The 13,277-nt window shown below is 40.7% G+C and overlaps 1 protein-coding gene and 1 long non-coding RNA gene across 2 annotated transcripts in view; one reads left to right on the top strand and one right to left on the bottom strand.

The window, feature by feature from the left end:
* Positions 1 to 909: 909 nt before the first annotated feature.
* LOC129349157 (uncharacterized) lies at positions 910 to 2,175 on the bottom strand. Its single transcript, XR_008602058.1, has 2 exons — positions 1,245 to 2,175; positions 910 to 1,130 (listed from the first exon to the last, which is right to left on the bottom strand). It is a non-coding gene; the product is annotated as an uncharacterized LOC129349157 (long non-coding RNA).
* A 314-nt stretch (positions 2,176 to 2,489) lies between these two features.
* Positions 2,490 to 13,277, top strand: part of rras2 (RAS related 2) — a 31,389-nt gene continuing 20,601 nt past the window's right edge. The window contains exon 1 of the mRNA XM_023262279.3: positions 2,490 to 2,921. Within this exon, the coding sequence (XP_023118047.1) occupies positions 2,820 to 2,921 (102 nt within the window). The 5' untranslated portion in view covers positions 2,490 to 2,819. The remainder of the gene's footprint in view (positions 2,922 to 13,277) is intronic.

Here is a 13,277-nt window from a genome sequence, read left to right on the forward strand (position 1 = left end):
AGGAGATGGCCCAGAATACTGCCTTCAACCAGTCATTCCTGGGTGTGCTGGGGTAGCTGGGTAGGCAGTGGGCAGCCGGCGAGTGTGAGCGAGTCCACCTCCCATAGACTTGAGATTTACAAGTGCTGGTCATATAATTAGAATATCATGAAAAAGCTTGTCTTTTGGACAACTGTCAGGTCAGCAGTCTTCCCCATGATTGTGTAGCCTACAGAACTAGGCTGAGAGACCATATAAAGGCCTTTGCAGGTGTTTTGAGTTAATTAGCTGATTAGAGGTGTCTTCAATATTGAACCTTTCTACAATATTCTAATTTTCAGAGATACCAAATTTGAGATTTTTGTTAGTATTCAGGTATAATCATCAAAGTTAAGAGAAATAAACATTTGAAATATATCAGTCTGTGTAATGAATGAGTATAATATACAAGTTTCACTTTTTGAATGGAATTACTGAAATAATGAACAACTTTTTTCATGATATTCTAATTATATGACCAGCACCTGTAGTTGTATATAGTTTTACTTTTAGTCCTCCACTGTAGGAGAGGCCCACCACAGTTTGTACTTTGCACATTGTAAATAGTTTTGATTTTGCTGCTGACTAATAAACTATTTTGTGACTTATGTGATTGCATCATAACTTCTCATTTTGTCTGTTAAGACACTGGTAGAAAAAGAGTCAACAGTCTGAACCAAACAATTCTATATTCCCTAATAATGTATTTGTGTTTAATGGGATTTAACATGTTTTAACACAAACTCCTTTATGGTTCATAATTCTGGTGACTGAATTACACCAAAGCAATACTGATTTATCAAACTGGAATTTTCTTAAAACAGCTGTTTTAATGTTTTGGCGTTTAATTTTTTATTTAATCTTGCTAACCTTCACAAACAAACAATAGTATAGACACATCTACAAAAGTTTATTGTCAGAATTGCATTAAAGAAAACAATAGCGGTCCGGGGACCGAAAAACAGAAGTATAACAAGAAGAATAACTTTGCATGACACGTAGTGCATCAGTGCATCCTGTACATCTCTGTCCTCCTCCTCTACACCTTGTGCCACTGCAGGCTCATGTGCTGCTGCTTCAGGTAAATCCCATGAAGTCTCATCAGAGAGCATCTGAAACACATACACAGCATACATATTTTAATACCTAATAGCGACAAACTGCAGCCATTACAGGGTCGTTCACAGGACTGATACACGATAGCTAGCGAACTAGCATTAGCTTACCCTCATATGTCGTCTCGTTCATATCCTCTTGTCTTCGGCTTGATACTGCTTTATCGCCTCCCAAACTCTCCTGTGTGTCTCCTCAGTGTTTCGACTCGTCGCTCTCAGCTTTCTCCGACTCTTCTATTACTCTGAATCTGACAGAAAGCCACAGACCGAGCAGCAGGTGTACTATCGCCTCCATGTACATTGTTGCATTGCGTTTGTGTCGCACAGAAATGACGGTAAGGGACTTTCGGACCGCCGTGCTATGACGACTCCACCCACGATGAGGTGGTTCTCAATGTAATGGAAAAACAACTAAACCGAGACGAGCCGTGGCGCGCCGAGTAGATGCTAAAGGAAATGCTAAAGGAAAATTTGTCTTGCACCGCATGTATCAACATTTGGGAAAGAGGACCGAGTCTTTAGCGGTTGCTAATAAAGTTTTGTTTTATTGAGTATCCAAACCAACGTAGAGGTGAATAGCGCCACCCAGTGTATCGGAATGTGTTCACAAGCTCTGCGTCAATCCATTATCTGGAATCGATTTGCCTTGACTTGATGTGCAGGGTAACCAATCAGGTGTTAGGATCCGCCCACCGACTTTGACGGGCGAGGTTGACAGATAAAATTAATTCATGATCCACTGCAACACAAGGACCATGAAATAATTAATTAAATCGTGAAATAATGAAATATGTTTTTTACTTAAAATAATTGTTATTTTAATAAATTAATGACATATTTAATAACACATTTATGTATTTAATTCCAATTTTAATTAATTAATGACATATTTAATTCCAATTTTAACTAATTAATGACATATTTAATTATTTAATGATATATTTATTTAATAACACATTTAAGTATTTAATTCCAATTTTAATTAATTAATGACATATTTAATTCCAATTTTAATTAATTAATGAAATATTTAATTCCAATTTTAATTAATTAATGACATATTTAATTAATTATTTAATGATGTATTTATTTATTTAATTTTGGCACTTTTAGTCCTCCATAGTATTGCTGGGGGAATTTCCATTGTGATGATCACTGCGGGACACGTTTATTATCACTGCATAATTGCTTGTAATTACAGGCTGTGTTTGAGGACAGGAATGTGACTGCAGGCTGCATGAATTTCTCGGGACAGGGCTGCAGAGTAGGTTTGTGTGAGTCTGTGTGTGCGTGTGCGTGTGGGGTGGGGGGGTGGTGTCGAGGCAAACAGCCTGTAGAAGGGCCCCTAGCGCCAGACATTAGTACTGGCCTGGCTGATCACTCCACATCTTTGAACGGCGCAGTGTTGTCGAAGGCTGGAACACGGTCAGGCGTATGGACAGGCGGCCGTAGCTCCGGGATCCCTCTCCGTCTCCATCCGTGCGCAAAACGGACTATCAATCTTTAGCTCTTTCTATCTCTCTCTCTCTTCCTCTCTGCGCTCCGGTTGTCTCCACTGCAGGGCCTCTTCAGTTTTTTTTTTTTTTTTTACACACAAGAAGGGGGGAAAAAAGTGGGTGTTTGCTGCTTCACTGGTGTTTCGGCAGCGGCGGCAGCGGCGGCGGAGAGCGCAGCGAAGTGTCCTCGATGGCAGGCTGGAAGGACGGCTCGGTGCAGGAGAAGTATCGGCTGGTGGTGGTCGGAGGCGGCGGTGTCGGCAAATCAGCCCTGACTATCCAGTTTATCCAGGTCAGTAAGCGTCAAACCCCCCTTCCTTGAACGTACCCTTCTGCTTTGATTTCCCTGTTCATCCGAAAACACGGCGGCGGTAGACGCTCGGTGTTGGTGGAGGGAGGCCAGACACCCCGTAAACGGACACCGGGGTCCTACTTCTACCGAGGCCTACAACTGTTTAGCTGTGAGGAGATTTATTTATTTATTTATTTTGCATATCATAAACGAGGAAAGACTGCTGTCACTTTAACGATTTCCGAGAGGACCACTTCCACTTTGCAGTTTATAGCCGCTAGTCAAAAGAGAAAGGAAAGTGGGTCTGCGGAGCGCAGGAGTTTGCCCTATATTTATGAACTTAGTGTGCGTAAAAGTGAAGTAGCGGATTTTAGAGTGTCTGCTAAGTTGTTACAACTCTCACATTGTAGCCCTTCATGGCCTACCGAGCCAGACTTAAAGTGGAAAAGCCACACAAAGTGAGAGAAAAGTTGCACAAAGATCACATTAGAGCGGATACCAGTGGAGTAGAAGTGTTTTTAAATTCATTTAGTGTTTAAAATCTCCCAAACGTGAACCAGTCAGAGCAAATCCGTTCGGATTGACTGACTGCAGCAGCACAAAATGTCCATTGAAAGATGATTAACTTTTGTATTCAGACTTTCACCAAGCAGAGCTGCTGGTTAACCTCATTCCAAACACTTCCAGTAACCAAGGGCAAACCAGCACGCTCATGTAAATATTCTTCAAACTTTTACCCCCCCCCCCCCTTCTCAAAGACAATCAGTTTTTATAGCAGCCGACTTGAAAACTCACTGGTGTCCCATATAAAAGGCATGTAAACAGTTTACCTCCCTCTATCCCTGGTTGCATTCCAGCACACTGCAGACTGCCTGAATGCCTCGCTCTGACCTTCCACGCTTTCATAATAGTCATTTAGGAGAGCCCATACACACACACACACACACACACACACACACACACACACACACACACACACACACACACACACACACACACACACACTGCATGAAAGAGATGACAAACTTTGCCATTTGCCTTGTGTGTTTCCCCCCTTCTTGTCAGTGTGTTGCTGATGCTCAGCTCGGGCTTCCAGGAGACTAGACTGCAGGCAGCTGCATGTCTCCACACTGTCAGACAATAGTGGGCTGGCACACGTTTCAGAGTGGGGGTGAAAAGCTTTAAGTGACTGACTGCCAGTGTGTGTGTGTGGTGGGGGTGAGTTGTGTCTAATGAGGGTTCAAAAAGCTCATTAACTGCATACCAAGTAAAAGGGGATCAGATAGCTGTGGCACAGATTTTTGCCACAGCCTACTGACCTGAACTGGGGAAGCATTTAAAACACACACAGAAGACATTTGAGCTGATTTGTTGTGTTGATTCTGTGATAATATTGTCATTGTGAAGTTTTCCGAACATAGGAGTCATCACCAAAAATGTCACTGCTTGATATCTTCTCTTAAAGTGGCAATTTTCCAAGAAAATGTATTTTCAATGCTTTGAGAGAGATTTGCTTGCTAATAAAGTTCTCAACTTGCGTAACTGACAATCATAACAATGATCACTCTTGAAATAACTAAACAATATTATTCCTGAGGCAGCGTTATCAAATCTGCATTGTGCTTCTTCACAGATTTAGCTTGGAAAGAAACAATAATCCATGTATTAGCTGTTTTTTTTTTTTTTTTTTTACCACCGAGTTGCGATTCTGCTCAAACCTCAACGGTAATGTGTATTTTCTATTCAGCAACACCCACAGTTAATTTCCTCTCATGTTGTTTTTTTCCCCCTCACTGCCGGCCGGCATATCTGCCGCTGTGAAAGTGAGAGAAATTCAGATGTTAGCGGGAGGAGAACCGACATACTTCTCTGAGTTTCTAGAAGTCGCCTGCCTGGGGAAAAGACCTAACAGCTGGTTGTGAAGTCGAGGTTTTTCCCCCCTAGAACCTGAGTGTGCGGAGGCTGTGAGGCTGGGGGTGTGGGTGGGGGGTCTGAGTCAGCCTGGGTGGGTTAATGGTCATGGACCATGTGGAATTTGGCCCTTTGGCAGAGGAAGTCCCTCTACTGCTGCTCTTAGGACCTCCTAGTTTTGTATGGAAAAACGTGACCTGCTTCCTGAATCACTGGAACTGTGTGTGTGTGTGTGTGTGTGTGTGTGTGTGTCAGTGTGTGTGTGTTTGAGTGTGTGTTAGTGGTAATCTAGACAGACTATTAGAGTCCCTGTTTTATGTTTTGCCAAAATAGGAAAATTTGAAGAATTATTGCAATATTACGATTGTAACTCGTGCTATAAAATGTAAGTCATTTTACAGTTTAGACTGAACGTCATATAGAGCTTTTCAAAATAAAACAGGGCTATTTCTAATTTCAAAAGTTCCTCCATAGCCCAGAAACCTTTATTCAAAAGAGTTGCTGTTCGTAAACACTCTATTAAGACTTTCTCCATATGCTTTAATTTCTTTGCAATATGATTTTCACCAGCTCTGTAAAAACAAAACTGTTGGTCAATCAATGTATCGTCATTTTGACATCTTGTCATCAAATACATAACAAGAAAAGCACTTGGAGAGCGCAGTACTCCACCAAGGCTTCTCAGTCGTTGTATGATTTCCAACGGATGACATCTTTAAAAAAAAACTGTGGTCCGCAGTGGTCGATTTGTAGTAGGATCAACATCATCATAAACATTTAAAATGTAATTTACAGGTAGAGCTAATGTTAAAGACAAAACAAGAAGAAAAGCACCAAGGCTGCTCAGTCATTGTATGATTTCTAGAGCTGACCCAAATAGCAATTTCTGTGCTCCGGATATTCGGCCCCAATTAATGACGAATATCCAAATATTCGGATTGACCGATCATCCGAATATTCAGATCTCAAAATTAATATTCGGATACCACCGTAACGACCTGATATTCGGATATTTGGATCCAACCCTAATGATTTCCAATGGATAAGTCCTGATAAGTTCGCAACAGTTGATTTGTAGTAGAATGGCAATCATTTGATCGTCAGCAGGCAGCTGACGTAGCATTCACTTGTAGTCATAGTTACAGTGACGCCAGGCTGCTATCTCTCAATGATACAGAAATCTTTAACAAATCCGTGGATCCAGACTATAAGCCGCATCACTGCCAAAATCTAATCAGTCGGTCCTTGTGTCATTTCTGACCTTCCCTGAAAATTTCATCGAAATCCGTTATTCTGCTTTTGAGTAGCGTTGCTAACAGACAGACAGACAGACAAACCAATGCCGATCGTCACATAACTCTGCCACATTCCTTGGCGGAGTAATTAGTCAGCATTTTAAATAGGCTACATGAGGTCATTTTACAGCTTAATATGGTGGAGTTCCCCCCACAGTCTGACTATCCAGAAGGATCTTTTAGTGACATTATGTGTAATTAGTTTTTGTGTATTGGAATATGTGTATGTTGGAGTTGGTGTTAATGACTACAAAACACCAAAGCGCAGTCAACAGTTTAAGAAGCACATTTGAAATTTCTCTAATACTGGAGCCAAAACAATACCTAAGGTTTGATACCAATGCTGAGACAAAGTTATTATTTAGATCAGCAAATACATGACCAAGTACGCAAACATGACTAAGAATCGTTTGATGGCGGCTTTCATTAGTCCGTTTTTGAGTAATGTTGCTAACACACAAACAGATGGACAGACAAACCAATGCCGATCATCTCATAACTCTGCCGCATTTCTTTGCGGAGTAATTAGTCAGCGTTTTAAATAGGCTACATGAGGTAATTTTACAAGTTAATATAGTGGAGTTGCCCCAACAGTTTGACTATCCAGAAGGATCTTGTCGTGGCATTATGCATAATTTGTGTGTGTGTGTGTGTGTGTTTGGGTTGGTGTTAATGACTACAAAACACCAAAGCACAGTCAACATTTTAAGAAGCACATTTGAAATTTCTTAATACCGAAGCTGAAACAATACCTAAGGTTTGGTTCTGATGCTGAGACAAAGTTATGTTTTAGATCAGTAAATACATGACCAAGTACGCAAACTTGACTAAGAACGGTTTGATGGCAGCTTTATTTATGTCTTGATCTTTGATTCTGTGCACATTTTTCAGTCACTTGAAAGTCTTAAGATTCAATACCCCGTGCTGAGCTTTAAGGTGTTGATCAGAGTCTGAGGCTAAATAAATGGACTGCTGAAGCAGGGATTCAGAGAAGTCAGAAGATAAAAGATGATGCTTCTAGCAATAACAGAGTGACAGGTCCCTGGAGCTGCTGGCCCCCCTAATGCCAAGCAGTTGACTCAAGTTGAAATGGCATCGGGATGACATAACATTGAGTCATCTGACAAAAGTTGTTGAACGCTGTGTTGTTTAATGTGACGTCTGTGAGGGAGGAAGCATCCCAAGTAAGGGAAAACATGACTCACATGGCCATGTGAACACAGCATGTGGGGTGGTGTGAGGGTGTTGTGTGTGTGTGTGTGTGTGAGTGTGTGTCGGTTTGTTTTTTATCCCAGAAATAATGGCATATCAAAAAGCCTGCTCAATTTGCTCTGCGTAACCAAAGAAGCTGCTGGCATGAGACAGCTCTATAATGAGATGTTGGGGTGATCGGGTTGCTGGCTGAAAAGCGTGGCGTTGCTTGCTCACATGCTTGCTAATATTAGCATGGAGGCAGCCCTCGGCGGCGGAGATTCACGCACGAGAGCAAAACATCCTGACTGATCAAGTCCAGGCAGATTAGTCGAGGATTTTTGTAGACCTCAGCTGGATTTACAGCTAAACTGCACCAGGGATCTCTCTCTTTCTCCGCCCACTTTACACACATCCCACATGTTTCCTAGCAATGGCTTAGATTGCTTAAAGGTCATTTAAGAATAATGGTGGAAACATGGATTATAAGGGCTGCCCTCGTTGGGCATGTGGAGGCAGAGTATGGTAATCATAGCAGTGTTGGAGGAAAAAAAAATGCGAGGATGAGGGTACCTATGTGAGTTTTTCAGAAACAGCCACAGGTGGTTAGACGGGGAGCTCGCAGCAGTGCTTTTGTGACTGTTCGGTATTTAGTTGAGAAATTTTGTTGTATGTACCGCTACACACGGCACGTTCTCAGCCCATTTTTGGATGCAGGCGGTTTTGTAGCTTTCTGTCTGGCTCAGTGATATGTCACATGCCATACCGCTGAGTGCAAACTATTCCATTTTTATTCTGACTGGTGTTTCTCGATCTAATTTAAGGGGAGCTGGTGTCTTTTCTTTCATAGTAATGTAGCGCTGAACCATATGACAGTCACTGTTTCTTCAGCATAGGGTGTGGCAGATGTGTTAGTGTGTGTCTGTGTGTGTGTAGGTGTGTGTGTGTGTGTCAGCAGACTGTTTGTTCAGCTCTGTAGTAGGGTCACCTGTTGATTTCTCACAGAGCAAAGCCACAATGAGAGCAAATAAGCTCCTCATTGGTTTTCACAACAGGCTTTGTAACCATGACCCGAAAAAAGTCAATATGCAAATACGTTAACAACTAATATCATTTAAAGGTGCATGAGAAAATCTTCTCGAAGCCCTTTTCAAAGCAGAGACTGTCACATAAATTTTAAACAGTGAGATCTCCTGTTTGTTTGAATGGTTTCTGTCTCTTTTCTTGTGAATCATCCGTCCAATTGGCAAAATCAGCATGTACAAAAATGAAAGATAAGTATCTGTGTTCTGCATACTTTCATCAGATTGTATCAAAGCGGAAAGGCAAAATCCTCTTGCTCATTTAGTATTGGCTGGTTGTCATACTGGATGCTTTTTCAAGGGTCATCTAACTGCAAAGTGTCAGTGTTGCTCTCACATCAATACCTGTTTATTTTAACGTGCTCCAGTAAGAATTTAACAGTGATACTTTGAGCAATACTACGCATAGCACCACAAAGCCACTGTTACTGTGCATAATTTTCTCTTTCCCACCCTCTCTCCTCATTTGACTTTAGTGCTTCTGTACTATTCCCAGTATCACTTTCCCACTTAAACCCTCTGTGAGATATTGAAGCCGGGCCTCCACTTGCTTATGGCCTGTAATTCTATAGGATTTTTCCTTTGTTCCCCTTATAAAACGTTAATGTAACAATATAGGCTGTAGCAGAATCTAAAGTCCTGGACTTGCTCTGGGTTACACAAGTAGTTCTTAATATTTACAGTAACCTACAGAAACCAAAACACTGTCAGACATGCAAGGATCATGAGAAGGGTTGGATAACCTGCGCTGACCCAATAAAATCGACTGCAAATGCAAGTTCATCCCATGTTCCTGTGCTGTTTTTTGGGAGGACTGTGACTCAGTAATATTTAATGAGAGGCTTTTGAAAATGAAATCACCAACAGACTTTAACTGGTCATTTTGTATTCTGTTTGCTATAGCTTTCTTTCTTCTATGTGCATATTGTCACCATGCAGATGTCTTTGCATGCTGGATTTCAGAAAGTGTTAAGGTCCAGCCAGATATAATCTATCGTATGTGTATTTTTAAATACACTCACGTGTGTGATCGGTCGGGTATGAATTCAGTGGGCCTTGTGATTTACGCCTGTGTTACAAGCAGTCGTGGTGGACAGATCTTACTTAACTCGAAACGTGAGTATTTTTCTTGTAGTTCAACTCTATGGTCAGTTATTTAAAGTGTGCGATAGTTGGCTTACCAGCTTATAACAACTGTGGTCTCTTCTGTCTGTTTTATTTATGCGTCTGTACGACTAAAGACTGTCAGAAGTTCTACCAGAAGCGGGGACATTAGAGTGTTAACAGCACTGGGCTGTCTTAGATGTTATATGTCATGGCCTGCTGGATGCGAAGAGTACCTGCAGTGTTGTGTCCACTGAAGGTGGCAGGGTGGAAAGCCGGTAGTAGCGGATGTTCGGATCCTCATTGGAACACTGACTGCGATGAAAATCACAGCACCAAGAACCACTAGTGAGGCTTTTTGAAGTATTGTTACTGGGGGGTGGGGTGTGTATGTGTGTGTGTGATTGGTTTGCATCTTTTTTTTTTTTTTAACAGAAATCTGAGCATTTTCCTGTCGCTTCTGACCATTTAATTAAAAAAAGCAAAATATCTATATAGTGATGTCATTTGGTGCTCTTGATTTGCCCTCGGTGCAGGCTGGGGAAAACCCTGAAAATGCCTTGCAGCACAGCATAGGAATGTACATGCAAAAAGGGAGTTGAGAATCTGTAAAGACACTCCCACCCATCTGGGTCAGCTCAAGAGACTAGCAGGTCGTCCCTTCGGCTCCAAGGTAATGAGAAACTAATGACTATCAAGGGAGGAATTGGATTATTCTGTGAATTGGTGGTTAAATCCATTCTGATTATATACGTTGTAACAGAGCTTTATACTCGTTACTGCGGATCCTTTATCAGTTAGATCCATTGTCTGTTAGAAGAACTAATGCAAGTAGATTTACACGGATGCTTTTACATGACCAGTTCACTTTCATGTCATTCTCCTTTGTGTCTGGCTCCTACCTTTTCAGGTAAAGGCCACACAGGACCTCACTCACCTTCCATTGTAAGCATGCTTCCTCATTTTGCGGTGCTTCTTCTGTATATTGGTTATAAATTACTTCTCTGTTTTATTTTTCCTAAACAACTCCAGCAATTGTAATACAGTTTGTGAAGAATGACATTGCATACAATCTGTGTAGACAGTCATTTCCCCGTTCAATGAAACAAGAACTATATCTCAGTGGTGAACATATGATATCCTCTGTAAGTCAAGAGAAATAATAATAATAAGTAATAGTCAGAATTCACCCACCCAGCTCATGCAGTCACACCCTGACTCATTTGCAGCCTTGAATGCATCAGTAATGAAGTGAATCCGTGAGAGAACCTTTGCAGAAGAGCTCAAGTCAACTATTATCATTTGTAAAGCTTCTATCAAAAGAATATTTTTAGGATGATGACATAGAGAAACTGTTGCGAGCTGCATGGTGTCACTGATCAGATGCTCTATCAACTGGCTCCCATTCATCTTTTCTGAAGCGTCTCCTCAGCTCAGTAACGTCGAGCTGTTAGTTGGAGGCGAAGGTGTGGTGCAGAATGATCCCCAGATCTCAGATCAGATGATACTTTCAGCCTCCTTCTCCAGTCTGTTTCCCTCTGTCTGCCTCTGCAACCACAACAAGAAAGAGATAAACTAATGATTGTCAGAAAGCACAGCAAAGCAAAGAGTTTTTTTTCTTATCATCATCTACTGAAAAGCATCTTCAGGTGTACTGATGGCACAGTTGGCCTTCTTGCTATTCATTCTTGCCAATATGTTTCCACTACTACAGTAATAATATAGTAAATAAACAGTTTGAAAGGTGCGGTGTATATTTTTAGAGAAATAATAATCCTGTTCTGAGTGGAGCTACATATATACAATATCTAATGAGAAATGGTCTGTAAATACAGTATAATCTTTATATATGAAGGAAGGCAGGCCTCAGCCGCACTGATTAATCCTTCAACTATTATTAGTTTAGGTTAACTATTATTAGTTTAATACCAGGAAGGAAATGATGAGTGTTTCGGATGACTTACTAATACAGCAGCCGGTAGCAGTTATGTGAAATGACGCATTCAATAACATGCAGATTCTAAACTCAGATTAAACATGGGCAGTGAAGAATGCAGAGTTGGACATACTTTATATAAACAAAGTGACTTAGATGTCCTAGATGCTGCAGAGATCAGCAGCACAGATTATCAAAAACTGTGACGCACTGAAAGCTGGCATTGAACGTCTGGTTGTATTTATGATCTTATTTACTTCGTTGTCGATCTGACAGTTTTCAAATGTGTCAGTTTTATCTTGTAAGGCTGCTTGTGTCGAGATGACATTTTGCTATTTGACAACTTTGGTTTCTTTTACTTAAAAGACGTATCTGTGTTTCTTAAACTAATGCATTGCTCGAATATCTGGTGTCAAAACTCATCATGTTTTTGCGACCTACAGGCTGGGCATAAGACCTTTGCTGGAAGAGCTTCTTTACCGGTCATGATAGTGTGGCTGGTGTTGTTTTCACTTCGTGAGTGTGTGGGTTTTTGTGTGTAGGTATGTGTGTTGTCCCAGAGACACCTACTGTAGTGACCACAGTCATGTTTGAGCACTTTGACAGGTATTTATGTGTCTGACTCTCTGTGACCAAGTTCGAGGGCGGGTGTGGTCCGATCCATGCAAACTGCAGACTCATGTAATCATGTAGTAGTGACTCATGGGTCGGAACATCGGAGATGATCTCTAGTTTGAACATGTTGGTGGTGAATGTGCATCAGTAGGATGGAGGCATGAAGACACAGTCAATCACACATGATCAAGCTTTTGACCTGTTTTTAGCTCATATTTGCAACAAAATACAGTTTGATAGGAGATACTTTCTGCTTCGTAGCTGCTGTCTGTCAAATTTCACCTCAAAATCACGTGCCTTTTATATACATTTATTGTAGGCAGTTGGTATTGACGACAAAAAGTTTGTGTTTCCAGTAGTATCCACACAGTATGCAGTATGTTTTTGTCTTCTATGATTGTATTTATGTATTTTCTAGATTGTATGCAATTGTTGGTTGTTTGATTCAGGTATTGGAGTTAACAGAATTAGTTATTTATAAATTTGCCATTTAAAGTGTGAGGCATTTTTCAGGCTACATGCACAAACGTGTTACATTTATTATTTAAGACAAGGAAGAAAATGTGGAATCTAAATATACAGTACAGTCTTTTTTAAGACTTTATTTTACCAAATACAGAAAAAAGTTTATTTTATGAACAAAAATGTATGTTATTATTAGAAAATGACTTATTATTTCACCATTTTCTTTAAGCAACCTCTTGAAATAAACAGATAACCACATGCTTTTCAATTTTGCATGTAATTGAACATAACTAACGCCGTGGGATTCCAAATTATGCTTTGAGACTCAATTTCATGCATTTCACTATTCAAAACTACATTTTCTATGAGCTATTCAATCATGTTTACTGCATGGGTGATGCTTCACATTTAAAATGAATTTGAAAGTGGAACATAGGTACAAAACCCCCCCAATATTCACCTGAAATATCCTCCCCTTGTTTTCCGGTCACTGCCCCTCACATATTCAGACAGACAGAGAGGACAGCGGGCTCTTCTGTGTTGTTTTTGGCTATTGTTCTGTATTCACACATCTGTCTGTTTCAGAATAACTGGTCACAGTATCAGGTCTCGCATCTCAGAGTCATATAACAACAACTCTGGCTATGGGAAACTGACGTGCTGGCTGCTTATTTTAGCACCTCACTCCCACCACCTTCTAATATTTAGCGTTCCAAATGCATGTACATCTTTTTACAATAAGCCTATATTTATGACG

Source organism: Amphiprion ocellaris, chromosome 1, assembly GCF_022539595.1.
Source record: "Amphiprion ocellaris isolate individual 3 ecotype Okinawa chromosome 1, ASM2253959v1, whole genome shotgun sequence".
Taxonomy (NCBI): Eukaryota; Metazoa; Chordata; class Actinopteri; family Pomacentridae; genus Amphiprion; species Amphiprion ocellaris.